The sequence below is a fragment of the Antrostomus carolinensis genome, unplaced genomic scaffold (assembly GCF_000700745.2).
Source record: "Antrostomus carolinensis isolate BGI_N321 unplaced genomic scaffold, ASM70074v2 scaffold6360, whole genome shotgun sequence".
NCBI classification, from domain to species: Eukaryota; Metazoa; Chordata; class Aves; order Caprimulgiformes; family Caprimulgidae; genus Antrostomus; species Antrostomus carolinensis.
Genome location: NW_010286371.1, coordinates 58,190 through 81,967, shown reverse-complemented (window position 1 = coordinate 81,967; position 23,778 = coordinate 58,190). Strand labels below are relative to the sequence as shown.

General features: G+C 36.3%; 1 protein-coding gene across 1 annotated transcript in view; it reads left to right on the top strand.

Moving 5' to 3' along the window:
- The window catches only part of POLN (DNA polymerase nu), a 103,077-nt gene that overhangs the window by 31,615 nt on the left and 47,684 nt on the right, over window positions 1-23,778 (top strand). Inside the window, exons 15-17 of the mRNA XM_010165470.1 lie at window positions 12,171-12,228; window positions 13,788-13,865; window positions 14,293-14,407. Of these exons, the coding sequence (XP_010163772.1) occupies window positions 12,171-12,228; window positions 13,788-13,865; window positions 14,293-14,407 (251 nt within the window). The remainder of the gene's footprint in view (window positions 1-12,170; window positions 12,229-13,787; window positions 13,866-14,292; window positions 14,408-23,778) is intronic.

Genomic DNA, 23,778 nt, shown 5'->3' with positions numbered 1-23,778 from the left:
AATGTAATTTTAAAGAGAAACTAATTAGGGTAAGTTGAATGTTAATGTGCTCAAAGAAGGACTATAAACACTCTGAAATATTGAATATACCTCAGTCTTTCAACAGATATAAGTAATATTTTCTGAGAGTGAATACATGCTAGAGAATTGCATGCTCATTTATTAGAAAATGTGTTTGGAATATGAATAATAAATTAACCATCTGGTTTTCATTCTAATAGGAGAGACAGTCCCTTGAAGTAGAGACCCCTCTGAGCACTTGCCATCAAAAATGAGTTTGTTCTGTCCATTAACTTAGCAAATCAGTTTTTGTGATTACCACAGTGTACCTGTATTTCTTCCTTTCTGGGCTGTCTTCTGGAGCGAATCGACTAATTGTCTCTGAGATAAAACTCAAATGTACTTTTGGAATAGTTTTGAGATTGTTTATGGACAGTGTGGATGAGATGCTGACTGTCTCCCTTCCTTCCTTTCATAATACTATCCCAATAGATTTTACATCCTCAGCATGCTCACACACACACACACACACCAAGCAAGGCAGACTGTTAGAATCGTGCTATTAAAGCTATTGTGACCACTAATTTCAGGCATTTTGTTCCAGGCCTCATTAAGGCTCCAGGCTGATCTGCGATACTACCAATACTCTTTCTGAAAGTGTATGGTATAGGATGTTCTACCAGGATGATCCGAGGGCTGGAGCACCTCTCCTATGAAGACAGGCTGAAAGAGTTGGGGCTGTTCAGCCTGGAAAAGAGAAGGCTCCGGGGAGATCTTATAGCGGCCTTCCAGTACCTGAAAGGGGCCTACAAGAAAGCTGGGGAGGGACTTTTCATAAGGGCAATTAATGACAAAACAAGGGGAAATGGGTTTAAGCTGAAAGAGGGGAGGTTTAGATTAGATATTAGGAAGAAGTTCTTCACTGTGAGGGTGGTCAGACACTGGAACAGGTCGCCCAGAGAAGCTGCAGATGCCCCCTCCCTGGAAGTGTTCAAGGCCAGGTTGGATGAGGCTTTGAGCAACCTGGTCTAGTGGAAGGTGTCCCTGCTGATGGCAGGGGGGTTGGAACTGGATGATCTTTAAGGTCCCTTCCAACCCAAACCATTCTAGGTTTCTATGAAAGTATTTCAATAGCGATGAGGTGCTGTACAGATTTGAAGTGTCCTGTTTTTCCCCTGTGCCTTTCCTTCACAGCTTTTAGAAGACTTTGGCAGAGCTGAAGCAATGTAAGGAGTCAGAAAGCAAGTCTGGAACTGCACTATTAGGAGTGTAATTTTTGTAAACTTGTTTTCATACACTGTCCTAATCAAATTAATGTTGATTTAAAATGGACAGACAGTATAGGTCTTATATTTGCATTGATCTTATGTGAGTGTTTTCTGGTTGTTTTTTTTTTTTTTAAGTATGTTTATTGGGAATAGAGAGTCAGATATATTACAGGTTCATAAAAAACATCTTGTCAAAAGCCTTCTATAATGTCATCTAGGCTATGAAAATAATTTTTAGGTAAGTATACTCTGATGTGGGCTTCACTAAAATAATGGTAGGTTGTGTCTTAACAGAGGTGAGAATGTCTATGTGCTTTCTTGGACCTTTGCATCAAAGCAATTTAGTGCCATATTTTCTAGTCAGTACAACCAGCTATCACTCAGGTGAGCTGAATGCTACTCGGGAAGGTCAGAGCGCACATACCGTTTGTTACGGTTGGTCTGTGTTCTCTGCGTATCTCTTGCATTCAGAATGTGTTTCTGTGCCATGTTTATTTTCAGTATATTTGTTCCACTATTGAGTCATATGCTGATTATGACTGCACTAATAGCACTAAAACAGTCTCTCATCTTTATTTAGAGTTTTTACGTTTTTACAGTCTCTTTTGTTGTTGCTTTATTTTTTAGAAGTACATTTTAGTGAAGATTTTAGCATTTAAAAAAACTGTATTTACAATGTTGGAGACAGAAGTTCTCTATTTAATCTCTTTCTTTCTCACTCATCACAGTTTTTGTTTTACAATAGGGAAATTTTACTTAAAAATGAGTGAATGAGCATGTTGACAAGACTTTAGTTCAATTACATTCATGAAAGAAAATTTACGCTGCATTAACATTACAATAGGATGTTCTTAGTTCTTGGTGTGACAACTACGACATGAGAAGTCACTGCTAGTCATATCATAACACTCGTGTCTGATGCTCCAGAATATCGTCATGTTGATTTAATACCCAAATACAGAAATAAGGTTTCTGCATCACAGACCTTTGTTTTCTTGGCGTCTTGCATACACAGTGTCCTTTGTATAAATTCATTAATGCCATGGTGAGTGTGGTGTGTCCAATGTATGGACTATGTTTTATAGCATGTTTTCCATTGGGCTCACAAAAGCTTGGAGCATCATCTTGGCTGTGATTCTGTAGTAACAAGAGCAGTTCAATCATGTATAGAACTTCTATTTGGGATTATCTTTGTATGTATAATTGTTCTGTGTGTTATTTAAAGAAAGATAATGTGTAGTCAGTATAAATCTGCTTCTATGCAGTAATCAACATGCAAAATGCTTACATTTTATTTATGCAGGATAAGATAGGGAGTCTGTCATTATTTCTTCTACAAACTAGACATAAGCACAGAAATACATAGAGCAATTAAAATAAATAGCTCAAAAATGAAAGATTCTCTACAACTCGGAATAATATCAGCTAACATATTTTTAGCACATTAGGAAATTTGACTGTGGAGGCTGAATTCCTCCTTTACTCTCCTTTAGTTTCTGGAAAAATGCTCCTCAGAGAGGCTCAGACTTCTAGAAGTAGGAGAAAAAAAGTTCCTATAATTTTTTCCTGTGCTAGAGAGATGATGGCACTGCATACTTCCACTTGTTTCATTCAAATTTGAAGGTACTACAGTTCAATACGCTATGTATAAATTGCATTGTCAACACTGGAGTGCCTACTGCTGTTGAGTGAGCTTTGTTAAGGGAGTTGGTTACATGCTGATTCGTTTTATCCTTTGAATGGCCTTTGCCAGCGCTGTTTCAGGAGTGCTGCAGGTAAAAACCATAACTATGCACTCATCATGCTTCAGAAGCCCATGCTGGAATATAGCTAGTGCCACTGACAGGTTATTTTTCCTCTAATATAAATGTGAATGGAGCACATAGCTAACAGGAAACAAAATTAGTGTAATCTTTGATCAAAACAAGTGGGTTTTTGGCTATGTAGCTTTCAGTACCTTACAAATTGAAAAGTCTTGTAAAGTGACATCATTCTAGTAATCTCTGTTACTTAGTGTTCTGTTACAGAAGTTAACCTATACACTCTGTTGTGCCTCTTGGAATTAATTATTAAAACTGATTCCATGTAGTTTTAGAATACTTTAAGAGCAGTGTTAACAGGGTATTTTGGTTACAAGAAACAAATAGTGCTAGTCACTTGTAGTCTGTCACAGTCTTTGTTCTTCCACTATTTATCTGTACAAATTTCAAATTGGCAGAGAGATTTTCTTACACTTGAGGTTGGCATATGCTACCATCCCCTGAAGTCTCACTGTGGTCAGTCATTGTGCCTCTGTACTGAGGAGTTTGGTAGAGCCCATGTCCTGCTGAGTTCATTTTCACTGGCCTCATCCATGAGACAGTTGCTCAGATTGAATCTTCAGCAATGGACAGAAATGCATGTATGATCTTTATATTAATTTAAATATTTGTGTGCCTGTTTGTTATGAAGTTGTTTGTTGGTGCCTCTGGTGAGTTGGTTAACATTTTAGAAATTCTTCTTGAAGATTTTTTTATTCTTCATATGAAGTATTCCATTGGTGGAATTTTTAGATATGCACTTTTAGGAAATACTCAAAACTTGGAGACTTATGGTCTGAGAGGACAATTAAAAAATAATAATAATAAAAAAATCTCAGGCACACAAATTATGTCTTCTCTTAGAAACTCTCAAAAGTGAGAGGTCTTAGCATATTTCTCTGATGGCTTAATTCCTTTTTGCAAGGACAAAATAAAGCCTGATCTCAGCATAGGTTTCACTATGTTTTAACATAACAAAAGTAGTTTATTTTGCTATACAGTGTTCTTCTACTATACATTATTCTTCTCCCATCCTGTATCTCAGTCAGCAAAAATTACTTCAAAAAAATCTTTGAGTTCTGACAAGACAAAATATAGAGGAGACAGAAATGAAAAATGATAAAAAGAGAATGGATTGTAGGAGAAGGTCAAAAGTTAGGTACAGCAAAACAGACTTGTCTTGGATGATCTGGTTTTCAGACAGGATTGTTTTTTCAAAAGCTTTATCGTTGATATCCCAAAGAATTTCAGGAAAATTATCTCTGTAGCTCTGCAGCCCTATTGCATTCAGCTTTCTCTGCTGACAGTTCTTTTTTTTGTGTGTCAATGAGCAGAAAATTTGCCAACTCTATTTCCTCAGCATCCTTTCATAAAACCTCAGGAAGTTTCCCCCAGAATTTTGAAGATGGATGCACTCTCTCAGGTTTGGAACAACAACAACAAAATAGTGGTTTGTATAGGGACCACTGAAAATAGACAGAATAGGACAGAGGTCCTCTTGCTGACTCCCATGTGGCCCTGTTGTCCTTAGTTCTCTTGCACTAACATAATCATCTGCTGGCTGTGGCTCTTAGGAAGTTATAGTTAAGGACCACTTCTATCAAATCAAGGGTCATCCTTTTGTCACTATGAGCAAAGAAAGAGTCATTGGTTATTTAGGTTTCATTTAACTCCTTCAATCAGCCTGCTGTTCAGTCTTCTGTAGCCTTTTAAGAGGAATTCCCTTCTGATATATACTCAGTAAATTCTGCAGTATGTGGAACAATCTTGTTGGAGATGCTAGATTTTACCCTCCCGTATTAATGAACATCAGTTTAACAGAGCTCATGTTTTAAGTATAATTTTCTTTCAGGAAAATGAAATGAAATAAGTAATTAAACTTAGTCACTTTATATATGGGAAACAAAAGCAGTCTTTGTTTCTGTGAAAGATGCATAGAGCTGCATATATACAAACTCCCTTGCTTGCTGGTTAGTAATCTGTCAGTATATAACCAAGCATCTGGGCTGAACCCATGATTTGACAAAATAATTTGTCACAGAACATGTCAAATCAATAAGTTAGTAAAATAAAATATTTTTTGTTATTTTAAAAATCACTCATCAAGTTCTTTCTCATGTGCTGCTACAACATTATTACCTGAGATCATTGCCAGGTCTAAATTTCAAAGAATAAGACAGAAAGAGGATTAGTTGCAGGAAATGAAATACACTGTTCTTATGGCCAACTCTCTAAAGTAAGGAGTATTTCTGGTTGCCCTTCTTCCCTTGTATTCACTTTGAAAGCTGCTCAAGCTTGTGGGAGGGTGATGAATTACCTCTAAGTTTCCTGCTTGACTGACTTCTAAATCCTTGATAATTCTGTGCTGCTGGGTAGGACAAGAGGGGAGTGTGTTACCTTTGAATGATTGCTTAAAACTGCTGAAAACCAGTAGCTAGTACCAAAAATTAAGAAATCTTTTACCAGAGATCTGTATTGTTATGTTTGACAAGGAAAATAGATGTCTTTAAAATTAAACTAGCCACTAGGTGGCAATTGCAGACAAGTCAAGATTTGCTTAGGAATGCTTGTGCACATACATACCAGGCTGGTATTGCTATGGTGACCTTGTTCGTTTTCATATTTTCTCTATGTACTGAGCTACATGCTGTATTTTAAAAATTAGATGTTCAGACTGTCTTGAAATTGTCTTATATAGAAGCAACAGAAAATAACTGTTTATTGCTATAAAGTAGCAAATAAATGCTGCTATAGACAATAATTAAATATGGCAATTTTCCCAAAAAAGAAATAGTGAAAGTGGGTTGTTTTGGGTTTTTTTTTCCTGTTGTGTAATTTCTTCTAAGTGAGTTGCCATCAGCTTTGGAGATGCCAGACAAATTGAATGGATTGGATGTTGTGAGTGCCCTCAGGACTCAAAGTTCTGCATTGCAAGAATACTACTTTGAGCAGTGTGCAGTTTTCCTCGCTATTTCTCCAGCAGCTTTGACCTTTAACAGAGTGTTGATGGTTAAGGAAGTAGCTTACTGAACCTGTGCTTACATTTCTTCTCAAATTGATTAACTGAGCTATGAGAGCACAATTTATCAATAGGTACAGTTCCATGTAGAGCAAGAAAAGACAACTGAAAAAGAAGGAAAATGACTGAGAAAGTTTTGAAGCAACACATAAATGGGAAAAAATCCACTACAAGACTAAAAAGAAAAAAGTAATTAGAGATACAGAATATAAAGCTCAAAGGAGTTGTCATCCACCTATCTTCTTATCATTGTGATGAAGTCTGGTCTTCTGCTCCGAAAGTAATACAGTGCTATTCATCAAACAGATGCCATGAATTTAGAAGCTTACTTTCTGTTTCATTGTGTAGAGCTGGGTTCTTGTTCAAAGAGAACAGTTGTGGCCTAATTATTTTCATAAACTTTCTGGAGAAGAAGCTATTGAGAGAAAGTCCAGAAACTTTTGGACTTAAAATACTTCAGTTTTTAGTGCTACATTTTTTAGTGCTTTTTTTTGGAGTGCTACATTTCATGAGATAAACTAGAATTTCACTGCTCTGAACTTTTTAAAACAGAAGAGAAAATCTGCGCTTTTCTCAAGTGTTAGGAAATAATTCATTTCCTGAAACAACAGCTATTAGAGTAATTAAATCTGGCAGGATCACAGTCACAGTAAATGTTCTTGCTTATAGGAAATGCAGCTAGGTTTTTTGCTATTTGCTGACATCGGTAGCCACGGTAAACCAGAGTTTAATTCCTCTGTTGACTTTATTTTGCTTCAGTGTTTGGCACTATGGGTCACTGTAACAGCAGGTGAATTAGTTGCCACATCAAAGGATATATACATTATAACCTACCTGGTCTAATGTCTTCCTTATATCTGTTCAATCTAACTCCTTGACTGTTTTTGATCTTCCCTTATGACACACCCACGCTGTATACATTTATGAATGGATACTCTTACCTCAGTAGTAAGTTTTGTCTCTGTTCTTGTTTTTAAATAAGTCTTTAGATCAGTGCAAGAATTAATCAGAATCAGATATCTATAGAATAATCTGCAGCCACCTCCATGCCTTCCTATTTATTTCAGTAACTTACTGTTGTTTTTTTCTGTTCCCCTCCCTGCATTTTGTAGGTGTTCAGACAGACACATTCCACAGATATTTAGAAATGCAGATCTAAGCAGATAGTAGATTAGTGAGACATTTTCTAGTAAAAAAAGAATATACAAGTGGCTATAGATGCCATTGTATGCATACATATATAGACATATATTTTTAGATAGTTACCAGGGTTGACTGAGGTTATTTGCCCAAAAAAATAGAAATTTATGCTACCAAAAATGTACATGGAGAGAAAGAGAGGTATGGGTTAGCTGAATCAATATAAACAACTGAAAGAGGAATTTAACGTAGGAAATATGATCAACAACCCTGCTTGACATGGAGTAAGAAATCATTAAAATGCGCCACCAGCCTCTGTGATTAGGTGAAGTCAAACTATACTGACTTCAAAGGTAATTTATCCAATATATATCTGTATAGTGTAACCTTTTGAAAAAAAAAAAAATCACCAAAATAACATACTAGTTTTTAATGTAGGAAGGAATTAAAAATCAATTGCAAATTTAGATGTAGATTTTTGGATACCAAAAATGGAAAGCTCAACAGAAAGTGTAACTGATGGAGAATGAACTCATCAGACTGGGAACTGTGGGTTTTTTAATGGATTTTGATTAGGTTTTGTTTTCACTGATCATTCTACTCTTCTTTAATACAATCACTTTCCTTATGGATTAGACCATCCATTTTGCAAGGCTTGAATGCTTCATGAGAAAACTGTGTTTGGGAGGCTTTAACAGAGACATCAAGAGTTCATCAATTCCGAGTCTCCTTGCCAAAGCGAAGTCTGTCATTGTTTCTGAATGGCTCTTTATGCAGAAGCTTAACAGCGTAGGCAAAAATCTACACTGTCTTCACCTCAAACAACAGACAAAAGTAAAACAACTTTTAACAGAAGTATTTTCATAACCAAGGATACAAATTTCTAACCTGTGCTAAAACAACCAGAGTAAGGAATGCAGCAGGATCATCAGTCAGGATGGATTATAGTGGTAAAAAGATCAGATTATGGAAATAGGAGGAAATCATGTGTAGAGAGAAGGCAATGGGTTGGCACTGGGGTACAATCAGTTACAGTAATGTTATAAAAACAGAATCATAGAATTACAAGATAGTTGATTTTGGACAGGACCACTAAGATTGTCTAGTCCAACACCTCTGCTCAAAGCAGGGTTCACTATAGCAAGTTTCTTGGGACCATGTTTAGTTGGGGTTTGAATATCTCCAAGGATGGAGACTTCACAACCTGTCTGTGCAACGTTTTCCAGTATTTGGCCACTGTGATAATAGAAAAATATTTTCTTCTGTTTAAATGGAATTTCCTGTAATTGTTTATGACCACTGCCTCTCGTCCTGTCATGCAGCACCAGGGAGTAGGATATGGTTCCATATTCTTTATACTCTCCCATCAGGCATTCTGAGCAGAGGGGAAGGATCACCTCTCCTTGACATGCTGGTGACACTCTTCCTGGTGCATCCCAGGATGTTATTGGCCTTCCTAGGTACAAAGGCTCCTTGCTGGTTCATGTTCAACTTGTTTTTCACCGGGAGCCACAGGTCCTTTTCTGCAAAGCTGCTTTCCAGACTGTGAACTCTGAGATCCTGATAGCCCATTTCTCCAGACTCTTGAGGTCCCTCTGAATCACAGAGGGATACAATCATCTGATGTATCAACCACTCCTCCCAGTTTTGGAATTGTCTGCCATCTTGCTGAGGTTGCCCTCAGTCCTGTTATCCAGGTCATTAATGGAGGTGTTGAGCAGTATTGGCCACTGGGGTACTCCACTGGTGCCTGGCCTCCAGCTAGTCATCAAAACCCTTTGAGCTTGGCAGTTCAGCAAGTTTTCAGTCCACCTCACTGTCCACTTATCTAGCTTGTACTTCATCAGCTTGTCTGAGGCTTTTATGAGAGATTGTTTTGAAAGCCTTGCTAAAGTCAAAGTAAACAACATCTGCTGCTCTCTATCTTTATCCACTGAGCTAGTCACTTCATCGCAGAAGGCTATCGTTGGTTAGGCTTAATTTCCCCTTTGTAAATCCATGCTGAGTACCCCAGATCATGTTCTTGACTTTAATATGTTTGCAAATGTTTTCCAGCATTATTTGCTCCATCACCTTCCCAGGAATTGAGAAGAGGCTGATTGACCTGTAGTTTTCTGCATCCTCATTCTTGTCCCCCTGGAAGAAAGGAGTAACACTTGCTTTCTTCCAGCACTCAGAAACCTCCCTTGATCATCACAGCCTTTCAAGCATAATTGAAACTGGGACCTTTGACTTCATCTGTCTTTCTATCCTTTGGAACCTCTGGAAATGAATTTTGTATTATGGTGGTGGTTTTTTATGTGTTTGTTTTGGGTTTGGTTTTGGGTTTTTTTTGACCAATGCTAGGTTTTCTTGTTAACCATCCACTGGAATAGCTTGGTTTTTCTTTTTTTCCCCTCACTCGGAAACAACGTTGAGAAGTATTAGTAGTTAACTTTCACAACCAACTTTTCTATCACAGTGTTTCAAGTCCTTCTTGTCTGTTGGAGGATAGTTATTCAGAAAGAGCAACTTTGTTTCTCTCTAACTTCTAACAAGATATGAATGCTCCTTTCTAACAATAAGGGATAACAGTCACATCTCAGATTGGATCTGTGAGGGTTTTACAGAAATATACTTGAAATAAATACATAAAAGCAAAAAATACATGCTGTATTATGTAGTCTGAGGTGGGAATAGTCATCTACCAAAGCTGCATCAATCTTCCACTTTTGATACGATAAAACTGTCACCTGATTTCCAACTCAAGCTGTGGAAAGCTTTCCATTTGGAAGACTCTTCTGAGATTGTCTCCTTATTTCTCCATCCTTTTAAATATCTAAAGTAAATTTATCTAATAAAATTTGGCAATCTAAATCTTAGAAAACTTCATCTCCAGAGGAATCATAGGTCAACTTGTAAGTGTGTGTCATATACAGATAGATTGAACTACCCACTGGAAATTCCTGTCTTTGTCTGCTGACTATAGAGGGATTCTAGACAGCTAGTTTAGACCAGTGACTAGCCTAAAGACATCTCAAATTAGATGAGAGGAATCTATTAAGCTATTCCAATAGCTCAAAGATGAGCATTACCACTTTCATGTTTCTTGAGTTACTTCTTTTCTGAAGATTTATTCAAATTACGAGTTGTTAACTAATTTACAAGTGAAAGTACATTTTGCACTTGCAATTGCTTAATTGTGTTTTTCAGAATTATTAGTAATGCTTCTAAAATTGCATTAAAAGCAGACTTTCTGCATATGTTCTCAGTGAAAACAAGATGGCCATATAATGATTTATTTTTACCACTGTAGCTAGATTTTGAAATACATTTCTATTTATTTTGCTTTGTTCAGGATTTTGAAGCTAACAAATCAAGGAACAATAATAAGTGAGAGTAACTAAACAACTCTTTAACCTGTGCTGGAGGTGATCTTAATAACTACGTGTCAATACCAGTATAGAGCCCAGTGAAAAGCCCATGTAATGATCTATACCATTAAAATGATTCAAGTCAGAATTAAAATGTTGTGATTTTCTTTTTAAAATGTGTTAAATTAGGCTCCCACATTCATGTCCAGATACATAATAAAGGACTTAGTTTTATAAAGTTCTGAGGATCTACTAGCTTACGTGGCCACTTAAACTGCATATTATTCGTAAGAACAAGCACTGATCCTCCCTAACTTGTTATCAATAGAAATGTTAGTTTTGTGCACAGAATATACAACTGCTTATTTCAAAATATGGTTAATAGCATTACAACAAGCATCGCCACAATTGGATTTTAAATGTTTCTAGAAAATGAAGAATAAAATATTAAATATTACAAGTGTTTCTTCTGGGTCAACCTTTGTATTGATGGATTAAGAGCAGTGTTTCTAGTTTACTCAGGCTATGGAAATATGTATATTATTTAGTAGTTTTCTCTCTCTCTGTGTATGGTACAGTGGCAAGTGTTTAATGCATTTAATTGTAGATCTTTTAGGGTGATACTAAGACTAGGAATGATACTATTCTGTTTTGGCTGTTTTGTTCTTTTACTTCTGCTTTAAATTTCAATGGCTTTTGCAGTCTCATTACATCCCTCAAGTTTAAAATAATGATTTTGTGTTAAAAGTTACATAGAAAATGATCATTCCAATTTGGAAATTATATAGCGCTATTCCCATCTCTGGAATTCATACTATTACCTAATATTAGTATGTTAATCTAATTCCTGAACCACTTGCAAATTAATTGCATGGAATTACAAAAATTGAGCCTGATACACATTATCTTTTGTCATGTGTTACTTTTCTAGATGAAGAGACATAATAACATAAAATAACAGAAGGAATCTGTCTTGTGTCATCTCTCATGCTTTACTGGAGGTGTATGAACCCAGATCTTTAAAGAAAAATCTTCTATTATTCCTAGTCCTGCGTGTTTGTTTATAAACTTAGTTCTCACTTTTAACCTTTACTGATATGCTGTAGTTAATAAAGAGCTCTTTCTATATTTTATCATGCATTTTTAAAAAGTAGAAATAGATATTACAAAAATTGCTAGATGCTGAAGAAGAATCTGTTTAGTTCAGAGTTCACATGTATTCTTTTTTTGAAAGTAATGCATCATATCTAAAAAATACAGTTTAAAATAAGAAGACAATTTTCTTTTTTTGGGGGAGGGAGGTTGCTGATTATGTTTCGTGATGTATCCAGAGAGTAGGATTTGGAAAGGTTGCCGGTGAGAAATCATTCTCACAAGCTTCCAATTTTCAAGGAAGAGTAGGTATTCAAAAGTATCTATAGTTATAGAAGTGTGAAGATTCCTTTGAAAGGCAAAGTGGTTAATCTTATTTATTATATGGGAAAAACTTGTTGACATTAGTATCACTAATGTTCTTATGCTGCTCATAAACTGTTCATAAACATGTTTTCATAAACTTTAACTTACTAAGCATTGTTATTCTTATTTGTAGAACATTCAAGGAATCTCTAAACATCCAGTTAGAATTACAAAGAAACAGTGCATAAAAGGTATACTATTGTTTTATTAACGTGAAAAGGCAATTTTATCTAATTATTTTACTGAGTTATATTTTAAAGCAGACCAATAGCTCCAGAGTTAATAACAGAATAGATTATTGATGCTTAATTATACATTACCAGTTAAACCAATTACTTTTTGCTGGTTGTTGCTACAAAAAAATTGCTGTTTTAGCACTGATCTAAATAGTCACAAATTTCTAGATTTTTTTTGTTTCCTTCAACTGTCTCATCGTTCCTTTTTTCCAGATGAAATTATGTATCTTGACTCCAGTAAATATCGTAGGAATGATTTTGTGTGCATTCAGCTCAGAAAGCTTTTTCCGAGGAGAGGTTAAAGCTGGGTCTTTTTAATCAAACTCACAACTAAACAGCAATAGTTAGTCAGATGTGTTGGTTTTGATAACAGAAGCGGATTTAAGGCAGATGATTCAGAGATAATCAAAGTAAAGTGTAGAAAAGCCTGACCCAAGTGATAAAAAGAGAAACTCACAATAGTAGACTCAAATACGAGAGAGATTTGCCAACATAAACTCTCCTTCTCGAACGCCTACAGCCATAGCTGGGAAATGCTGCTCATTTGTTGCACTTTGTTCTCAGATAAGGGCAGGCTTGACTTTTCACAGCTATTCACTCCCTGTGTTTGAAATAATACAGATTATAAAACAGGAGTCTGTCAAAGACAACGTGAAACTTTGACAGTAGTTTTATTTTATCTACCTGATTCATTTGTAGAATTTTTTTTTTTAAAGTTATTATTAAAAAATGTGTGAGTGGTGGCTGTGTAAACCTGAGCTACCATGCATAACTGTGGCATGTAGGCCTTTCTGGAACATGTCAGTTTAGTTAATAATCTTCTAATATGTGCTTCTAAAAAATGTATTTCTAAGTTTTTTCACTCCTGTATCAGGACACACTTTTTCCACTTTTATGCTAATCAGATTAAGTGTGTTGTGTTGTGTTTCAAACCACCATCCCTTTCTCCACCAAGAGAAGTGGTATTCCTGGGATGCAATGAGTTTCTAATACTTTGTCAATGTACATTATTGCTTTGTGATATTAGAGGGGATTTCTGTCATTAGAATTTGGATGCCTATATCAGTTGTTTGTTTTCAATATTGTATTCCCCTGCCACCTCTAAGTCAAAATTTGCTTATTAACACATTGCTGCAGCATGTTCAAAGATAAGAAAATGTATTTTTTAGTTCACCTCTATAGACCCTTCCTTATCTGCTTCCTTTATTAAGTGATCTGTGAATAGTGTTAGCTATTGTAGTTACTTGTTAGCTAGTGTTTTGGGAAAGGTTTGCTTTTGAAAAAGGAGGAGAAATAAGTCACCCTGCAAGGATGTCAGAGATAAAGGTGTTGTACATGACTGACAGAGTAAAATAATTGTGATGCTGGCAGTTGGTGTTCTGCTAGGTTGCTTATGTTGCCATTTCTGTGGTTTTAGTTGTGTGTTTGGCATGTCATTTACAAAACCTCTTATGATTTGCAACACGATATTTTTGGACAGGGGTTTGGGACTTAAATGTCTGTCTCCTCTCTAGGAAAAGAAGAGGAAATAGTAACTATTTCCCCAAGAACATTGTTTATTTCAAAAAAAGGATACACATTTTTAGCAGCAGGTAAGATACTTATGTATTATTATTTTCATATGTATTAGTGTTCACAGTTCTGTCATCTCTTTTTCCCTTCTCCTTTGATGACATATTTTACAAGACTGTCAAATCTGTCGGTATCAATTAATATTGCTATATGATGTATACTCAGTAGTGTGCTTTAGAAGTGGATAATATGTAAGCCTTGTCAGTAGAAACAAAGAGCTAATAAGATTGACACCTGAAGATAATTAAGGAATCAGACACCTTGTGATCTGTAGCTGGAATATAACTTCTTCAGGATGAGTTTTTTGGAGGCATCTGATTTTTTTTTTGTGCACAAGGAAATGACTGAACAGTCCCAGCTTGCATTTCAATTTACAATAGTTTAGTTAAAATGCAGGTATGTTGTTATTTTAGAGCAATAAATTTATTTTAGCACTCTGTTTTCTAGATTTTTCCCATATTGAGTTAAGGATCCTTGCTGACTTATCATCTGAACCAGAACTTTTGAAACTGTTCCAAGTACCTGAAACCACTGATATCTTTTCCACACTGGCTTCTCAGTGGTGAGAGGAAATGTTACATTTTTTTTATAGTAATTAGGCAAAATATTAAGAATAACTTAAACTACTGTATTACTGTGTAGTGATAAAAAAGACAATATTTTGCTACTGTACCTATTGTTAATATTGTTTTAACATGGTGAATTATAATTCCTTTCTCTCTTTCTGAGCCTTTTCTGCTCCACTGTGGTCAAAATATTGCAATCCAACTGACCACTATAACCCTTGTGACTAAAGCTGGTGGAATAGTATATTGTGAACACTGCATGCCGATAACTTTCTGTGTTTTTCTTCACCAATTATTTTTAAAGAATTCTTTTTAATTCTTTTTAAAATCCAGAACAGCAGTTAAGTAGGTTATCTATCTGAAAAATTGCACAACAACTTTTCTCAGTAAAAGTACAAACATTTTTGAAATCTGCTTGGTTATCCAGTGGAAGTATTGGAATCAAATTATGTATGTACAAGAAACAGAAGCTAGAGCTCATGAGACATGAACTTACAGGGTTTAGTGCTTCCATCTTCTGATGGATGATGTGATACTTGGAAAAAGTGGTACTTCAGTAATTAAAACCAAAATTTATCTCCATTCCCAGATTATTATTTACCGATTTCTTCAGCATGCAGATCAAAAGATTAAATATCAAAAAGATGGCATATTAGTTACTTAGCTGTTTGAAGGTATTTCTCATTACTGTTTGTATCACAAAAATCTTACTTGAGACTAGGACTCCCCTTTTGCTCAAAAGTGCATGTACATTCCGTAAGTGACAGGGCAGATGGCAAGAAGCTTACAGTTTGAACAGATACCGCTATATACTGGAGCACCTCTCCTATGAGGACAGGCTGAAAGAGTTGGGGCTGTTCCGCCTGGAGGAGACAAGGTTCCAGGGAGACCTTCTAGTGGCCTTCCGGTACTTGAAGGAGTTACTTGAAGGCTGGAGAGGGAATTGTTACAAGGGCAGGTAGGGATAGGATGAAGGGTAGTGGCTTTAAACTGGAATAGGGTAGATTTAGATTAAATATTAGGAAGAAATTCTTTCCTGTGAGGGTGGTGAGACACTGGAACAGCTTGCCCAAACAAGTTGTGGATGCCCCCTCCCTGGAAATGTTCAAGGCCAGGTTGGATGAGGTTTTGAGCAACCTGGTCTAGTGGAAGGTGTCCCTGCTCATGGCAGGGGGTTTGGAACTGGATGATCTTTAAGGTCCCTTCCAACCAAGACCATTCTATGTTTCTGTAACATATAAGCAGATTGAACAGAATGATGTTATGTAAATGTCATGCAATTTTCATATTTTGTCTTCATTCCTCTCTCTTAATCTCTTATTTTATTTTTTTGTTAGAGATTGTTAGCTGAAAATGAAAGCAAAAATAGATATGATTAATTAATCACTCCTGATCTAGCTTAATTCCTATCCTACAGTTTCTAAATTTTGCAGGAATAACCTTCCCAACCACTGTATTTCCTACTCACTGCAATATTTACTAATATACTCTGAAATAGTATAAAGAAACAAAATGGAGCTCAGATTATAATTATCCTGCTGCTGACAACTGAATCAGTGCTTGAGGCATGAGAACACAACTCAAGGTCACAAATATCCCAACGAATATAGCTGTGGAGAGATTATCTTTCTCTTTAGAATTGTTTAAAAGCTTCTGCTGCTATTATAATAAATTCTTAGCTCTAACATGATATCATTAGAACCTCATGATGGAGTTAAATCCTTAATTTTAGTTTGGAGGTATATTGCAAATGTATGCATGAAGATGAGTCAAATTTTGTCTCAGCTCTGGGCAAGGCTCCAGAAATACCATTCTATTCAGGAACCTCACAGCTCTTGGCAGCCGTCAACCTCTTATAGTTGCTACACAGTAACTTTAAATTTAATGAAATATTACAGGTAAATATTTTTATCAGACAGAAGTGTCATGATGTGTCTACCAAATCATTACATAATGATTCTACTGACTCTTTTAAGCTTCAGGAAAGCTAATGCTTGGAAGTAACTTTGTATTGCATCTATTATATGACTGTTGTTAACTACAGAAACACAAAGGATGTGTTTAATCTCATCTAACCTTGGACATCTGTTATATGCTTGGAGAGATTCATTTGACTTATTGAAGATATCCCCTGTGTAATCAATCCCACATTAAAAATGTTGATTTCTCACCATTGAGAACAAAGTAGGCCTGGAGTGACCAGCTCACATGTAGATATCTGAATTTGTTCTAACAAATTCGGTTCCTCCGATTGGATTGATTCCTAGTGAACTCACCTTGGGTTTTGGAATTTTGTCCTTAATTTATTTAACGCCAAAGAGAAGACATAAAATCACAAGCTTCACAGATACTTTCCCATTCCAGATACTTATTCATCTCTTGTGGTCCTCTATTGATAAATAAAATCTTTAGGGCAAACAGTTAATTCACTGACTTTGTTGTAGTTGGTTCTACCCCAATTAGTATTAAAATGAGTTATGAGAAGGAAAAGAAAAATGAACAACAAACCTTCTATCTCCTCTTGTTGTCCTGATTTTCTCTGAGTCTTAGTCCTTTAAAAACTGTGCAAGTGATACACCAAGTGGCATACCAAATGTTTTATTCTGTTTGAAGGAATTGTATGCTGTTGCTATTTGTTAATCATAGAATCCTAGAATGGTCTGGGTTGGAAGGGACCTTAAAGATCATCCAGTTCCAACCCCCCTGCCATCAGCAGGGACACCTTCCACTAGACCAGGTTGCTCAAAGCCTCATCTAACCTGGCCGTAAACACTTCCAGGGAGGGGGCATCCACAACCTCTCTGGGCAACCTGTTCCAGTGTCTGACCACCCTCACAGTGAAGAAGTTTTTCCTAATATCCAATCTAAACCTACCCTCTTTCAGCTTAAAGTCATTTCCCCTTGTCCTGTCATTAACTGTTCTGTCATTAATCTTTTCTAACACATTTTGGACAACTGGAAAACCTTCATGAAAAAGGTTTTTTCTCTAAGAGATCTGTAAAGAATTAATTAATTTCTGAAACTCCTTCTCAGAAGAAAAAAATTAAGTCAATGTCAGTGTCTGATAGCAGTCCAGCTTCTGAATGCATGTCAGTTAGTATCTTTTAGCAGGTTTTCTGCATCTAAAAATCTTTAGACTAATGAATATTAAATAATTAATTGTAAAGAATACACTACTGAACAAAAATCTGAGCCATACTCCATAGTCCAGCCACGTTTTATACCAGTTTATTCACTTTTTTTCCTAAGTTTCATGACTTCTCCACTGAAATGTATCTCTATTCCTTAGCTGTCCTTCAGGCTAAACCCTTTTATCTGAAATCCAACCTTTTGAAAAACCTTTACAGGCTTTTTATAGCATTTGGCAACAAATACACATGGTGGGCAGTTTCTGTGAGTAGGTTTGAAACTCTGTATGAGTTTCTGATTGAATTAAGATCTCTTATGTATAAAAGCTTTCCTTTCATAATTTGGTTAGACACACTCTACCATGACTCAGTCAATCTCTGGGACCTTAGAGATGTGTCTCTCTTGAAAACCTGTTTGAATCCATGTTTCTGTTAAACATAATTTGTATGGAATTTTTACACTGGTCAACAGTGCCGTGTAGAGATGCATAAGTGTGTGTCAACCCAAACTATGTCTCTACATCACAGCAAAAGACTGACTCGTGGTACTAACTTTCATGCTGCAATCTGGTTTCATGTGCAACAACATGCCCATCCCAATAAACCTAGCTGAGAGGCAATCCTCTTTGCAAGACTAGGCTGTAATCTTGTACTCCTGTAGCTAGCTTACAGAGATAGCTCATTTCAGAAGTAACACAGCCTCCACTAATCTGGGCTTCCCTGCATTATGCTCAACTGTTTGCTGTAGACAGTTTTTTAAGTATTGAGTGTTCTGTTTGACAGGACTGTCTTAAAATTGCTATTCAGATAAAACTCTCAGAAGCTGGTGTTGACTAGTCACTTAATGCAAGTTTCTGTGTAATGGCATGCTTGGTCTCATGTGTTTTATCTTTTTTTTTTACATGGGAATAAAGTTCATGGAATGTTCTTCCATGGAATTCATGAAACAAAATAAAAATGGTATCTGTTGGCCACTTTGCAATAGATTTGCTTCTGTTTTTATCAGTGAAAAATCCAAGCTCATCTCTACCTTGTACATCCAATATATTTTCTGGTCATCTAACATAGTTACCTCAGCTAAAACCAAGATGATATAAATATTCTTTATGTTCACTTGTATATGCTTAATACTAGTCCTACTCTTGTCCTATCCTGTCTGTAATGATGACCATGTGCTTTTACCAACACTATCTTACAGCAAGTACTGTGTTATGGCCTATGAAGGGTAAGCCTTAAATGACAGGTCAACACTTGCTATTACAAGAACAGCAAGAGTGCATTACATTAATGACCTACTTGCTCCTGAAGTTTCAAGGTTTGCCTAAATGTTTGAAAATTTATGATATAACCAATTCCAGCTACCTGCAAGATCAGCTTGTCTTATATTGTCTTGGTGTCCTACAACAGTTATAATCATTTGAAAGCCAAATCATCATCCCAGTGCTGAAGATGATGAGAGCTGTCTTGGCAGCTGTCTGACCAGCCAAGAGATCTAAATGCCATAACATATCCAAATGACAACAAATCTCACAATGAAATTGCTCTCACTTCTTTAATCTAGCTTTTACACAATAGATGAAAAATAAGTAATTGTATTTAAAATGCCCTTGATTGGCATATCTTAAAATCACTTTCAAAGATGGGGGCTGGAAAAGTTTACAGTCTTTTAGGTAGGCTGCAATTTCTTTCTTAATTAGAGGTGCAATGACTACCAATCTAAAACTGTTCATTTGTCATCCTCCTCAGTAGGCTGTTGTTCCTCTGTCATAGTGTATACACATATCGACTATATTGGGTCAAAATCCAGGAAGAGTATCTGGATTTACCTAAGCACTTAAGCACACCATAAATACGTGGTTTCATCCTACCTGACTGATGCTTACTTTCCTGCCTGAGTGCTTTTTTGAATTGGGAGAGTACTGCTTCAGTGTCCCTGTGACTCAAGCATTAAGCTATTCTTAAAATATTTGGATAAGTCCTTTCCCCTGCTTCTTTAGAATCTCCCTTAGAGAATGGAAATCTAGTAGTGATGAGTTCAGCTGCATTCAGCAGACCATAGTGATACGGGTATTGAGGGTAGCCTAGCAGTACAAATGCAAGTATATTATTTATGGCTCTGGAACTAGCTTAGTCATTTTAATCTTGAAGATGTCGCTGTGTTCCAATATTTAATACAGACATCTCTGATCTCTACAAATTATATTTACTTGCTATATTTTAGGTTCCTGAACCTGAAATAGAATGCAAAACCCAATGTTGGGTTGACAAGCTCTGTGTACAGTGGCCGAGTATGCATTTCAAAGGGTGAAAAAGGCTATATGCTGACTGCAGAGCCATCTAAGAGAAGTTAATGAGAAATTCTAATCGTGGAAGTTTGCATTTGAACTCCTCTTAAAAATCTGGAACAGAATGACAAGGACAGCCAATGGTCCCAAGTCCATACCTGAAGATACCTGCTAGATGGCAGGTGTTTGAAAAAAGTGAGCAAGATACATTCTTTTCAAGTGGCTTTTATATAAGAGCTAGGTGCTTGTAGACCTCAGCTCAACTTTTTCAATCTTAGAGTATTCAAATTTGCATCTCTCTCCTCCCAGGAAAATTCAAAGCAAGGTTAGACTTTGTCTGTTGCAGCTGAGATTTGGTTCAGCAAATATTGTAAAGTTGAAAGAATTGGATTTGTTTAGTTGGGAGAAGATTTGATTCAGGAAAAACATAAGTGTCTTCAAATATATAAGAGGTTATTGCAGAAAGTTGGACAGAGAGTGAACTAAGCACAATGAATGGGTTTACACTGTTGTAAGAGATGTTTCAGTTAAACCTTTTGAATACTAAAGGCAGATAAATGTGGAGAAGGGTTACACATGAGGGCTGTGGAATTTCCATCACTGGAAGGAATGAGACAATTAGACAAATATTTCTAAGGATAGCTGAGGTGACTCTCAGTCCCTCACAACCATATTTTGCTGCCACCATGATTTTATTGCAGATTGCCTAGAGCATTCAGTTGGCAAAGGGATTTCTCTATTTAAGTCCTATTTGGGGGATTATTTGTTTTTTACTTAGTGATTGTTTGATTCTGCTTGTTAGTAGTAGCTACAGGGACGAAAGTCAGAGATTTATGACTCTCACCTGAGTATTCTGAATAGAATAGTGAGTACTTTCATGTTTGCTCTTCTTCTGAACTCATGAAATTTTTTTTTGTTGTAATTTTGGGGTGGCTTGGGGTTGTTGTTGGTTTGGGGTTTGTTTTGTTTGGTTTTTTTTTTTGGCACAGAAGTCCCATTTCCATATGATCTTGGAGGATGCCAACCTAGCTTGTGGCCTTGCAATTCGAGCATGTTTTGATTGCATGTCACTGGGAGCAGAGTTGTGAATGTGAATCCCATCAGGCAGAGAGACAACTGAGCTCTCAATAAGCCCCTCAATATGCGGGCAGCTGTCCCAGGGTGGTACCTCCTCCACCTTATACTAAGAAAAAGTCAACAAATCCAAACCTGATGGCCAGAAGCTATCAGTGTAATGACATAATCAGGTTACATTTCCACAATTGGGTCCTACAGGAGTCACAGAGGAGGTCAGGTGGGCTCAGAGTGGGTCTATGATGAGCATGTGGACAATGTAGAATTTTGGGAGCCTGTAGAACTGTCAGGAGGGAAGAGTTCCCTGAGGTATCCAGAGAATTCAAGGACATCAGTGATTAAGAGGTCACTTAGTAGTAGAGTGAAAGGAGTTGGTTCACAGTTTTGGAAATAGGCTTCCACAATAATTTATTGAATTTTGTCTAGTTCTCAGTTCCTTATGGACTTGCCAGTATAGATTTGTGAGAGATGGACTTTCACTGAGACTGTGTAATAGAGAACTGGCCAAAAAATAAATGCAGGGTTACTGCTCTGAGGTGAGCTTCACCCCAGTGGCCAAGTCACTTAAACTAAGTGAGCAGATTGAGCTTCAGGTGTCTGCTCTATGTTTTAGTCTGGGTTATGCTTTTATCTAGCAAGTGATTCCACACTGGCAAGCAGCAACAAGGTATTACAGATATGTTTGCAGCCTCTAACCTTCTTAGTTTCTATTTAGATGTGCTTATGTCATAAATGTCCTAGCAGATTTATGAAAACTTTTTGCCCTTTCTGAATTATAACCCTAAACTAATATGTTAAAACATGTCGAGTGTATATCCTCATAAACCAGCAGGTTCAGAGGAAAAGACCCCATAAGTAAGTTAGTTACAAATGGATGGAAGTGAAAGTCCCTTCTATATCCAGAAATTTAGGTATGGGAACACCCAGGTGATTTATACTCTCTAGGAACAACATTAGCATGTGAAAGAAAGGGCATTCTCTTGACCACATTATCTCTCTGAGGTTAAATCAATGCAAACTTAATCTAGAAACATTATTAAATGTTGTCTTTTCAAGGTAAATATACCTTTTCTGTAGATGATATTTACTGCTTGAGAAGGGGAGAAATTCAGAAAGGTCTTTAGTAAATTGTTTACAGAATAATCTAACTGTGAGCATAAATCTATTACTACTATATCCTGTGTATTTTCATTTCTGTGAGAGTGAAAAGATAATTGTCCCTGTGCACAAACTTCCCAGGTATTACCTAGGCATTTTCTGTCTTACATGTTATGTCATAGGTTGTCTGTTGAGCCAGTGTGGATCCAGTGTAATGAAATCCATGTTGGTCTGTGCCTCAGAAAAATCTCTTTATAGATAAGACTGTTGGACAGTTGTGACATTGTTTTTAGCTTTGTACTGTTTAACTCTTCAGTTTGGAAATTGTAGTATATGAATTGGAGAACACACAAAAGGTTTGCCCATATGCAGTCAGTTTTCCTGATTTTCTACAGCTAAAGAATAAGAGAGTAGAGAAATCTTAATAATCTCTGTTAAAAATACCTATGTAGTACTGTGTAGTGGAGGAATATCTCTAATACAGAGAGTACTATGTAGTAGAGGAATATCTCTAATACTGTTCAATATACAGATGTGTTGTATATTAAAAGATAATTACCTGCATAATCTGATAGCTGCCACCATTCCAGTATGAAGACAGGCATTCTCTTTAAACTATTAATTTCTGCCTCTAAACTATAATTTAACCTGTACACATTAACTGCTGATGGTGAATTAAAGTAACAAGGTAATTAGTGGATACTCTTTAAGGGTGATATTTACTCTGATTATACCAATGAAAGGACAATTTGTGACAGTGTGTACAATGCTTATGCTCAAGGCCATGCTTGAAAGAAGGCTGGAGAATTTGGTAGTGGTCTAGTTGCTCCTGTTTCACTTTGAGATCTGAGTTTCGTAAAATCCAAATCATGGTATATTCCCTTCTCTCTCATCTGTTGTCAGCTTCCTCATATTCATGCTGTTAGTGCTTTCTTTTGTGTGATGATGAACAGCAGCATGAATACATGTACTTTTTCCAGGTATTGAATTTATCTTCTAGTAAGTAGTGGACATAATAATTTTTCATCTGATGCTGTCTGGCTTTCAGATAGTTAAAAAAAATGGCTCCATAATAAGAGGACATATCTCGTTATTTCTTTGTAGCAATGGCAGTTAAAATCTAAAATAAAGGAGTGCGTAGCTATCATGGAATTCCAACAGATTTATAAATTCTTTACCACTAATAATTTTGAAAAATATTCCTTTCCATTTTTATAATGTGGGCTTGGTTGACTGTCCCTTTAAGATATGGAAGAGTCTTTAGCTTACACTATCCTTGCCGGAATCAGGGGAACCTGAACATTTGATTTTCAATAATCTTAGGAACTGGAGGCTGTTTATAAAATGTACTGAACATAAAAGTTTGTCTTTCCTCAGCTGATGTGTATGTGGGATCATAGTAATACATGTTGTGAACCATTTTGGTAAGAGACAGACATACTAATTTTGGAAATTACTTGAGAAAAAGCCTAGAGAGAAACAAAGCAGAAAATTACTTGGGACTACCACATCAGAAGGATAAAAGTTTTGGGGGTTTTTTGTCTTTGTTTTTTTTGTTGGTTTGGTTTGGGCTTTTGGGGGTGTTTTTTGGTTTTGGGGTTTTTTTTTTGTTTGTTTTGTCTTTTGTTTTCAGATAAGTTCAACCAGATTTGAATTAAAAAAAAAAATCAACAGTGCAGAAAGATTTGTTTTGTTCTTCAGACTATCTTCCTCCAGGAAGTGGGGAAATTTTCCCCAAGCAGGGGACTCAAGGCACTGATTATATCTAATAATGGCAAGGTG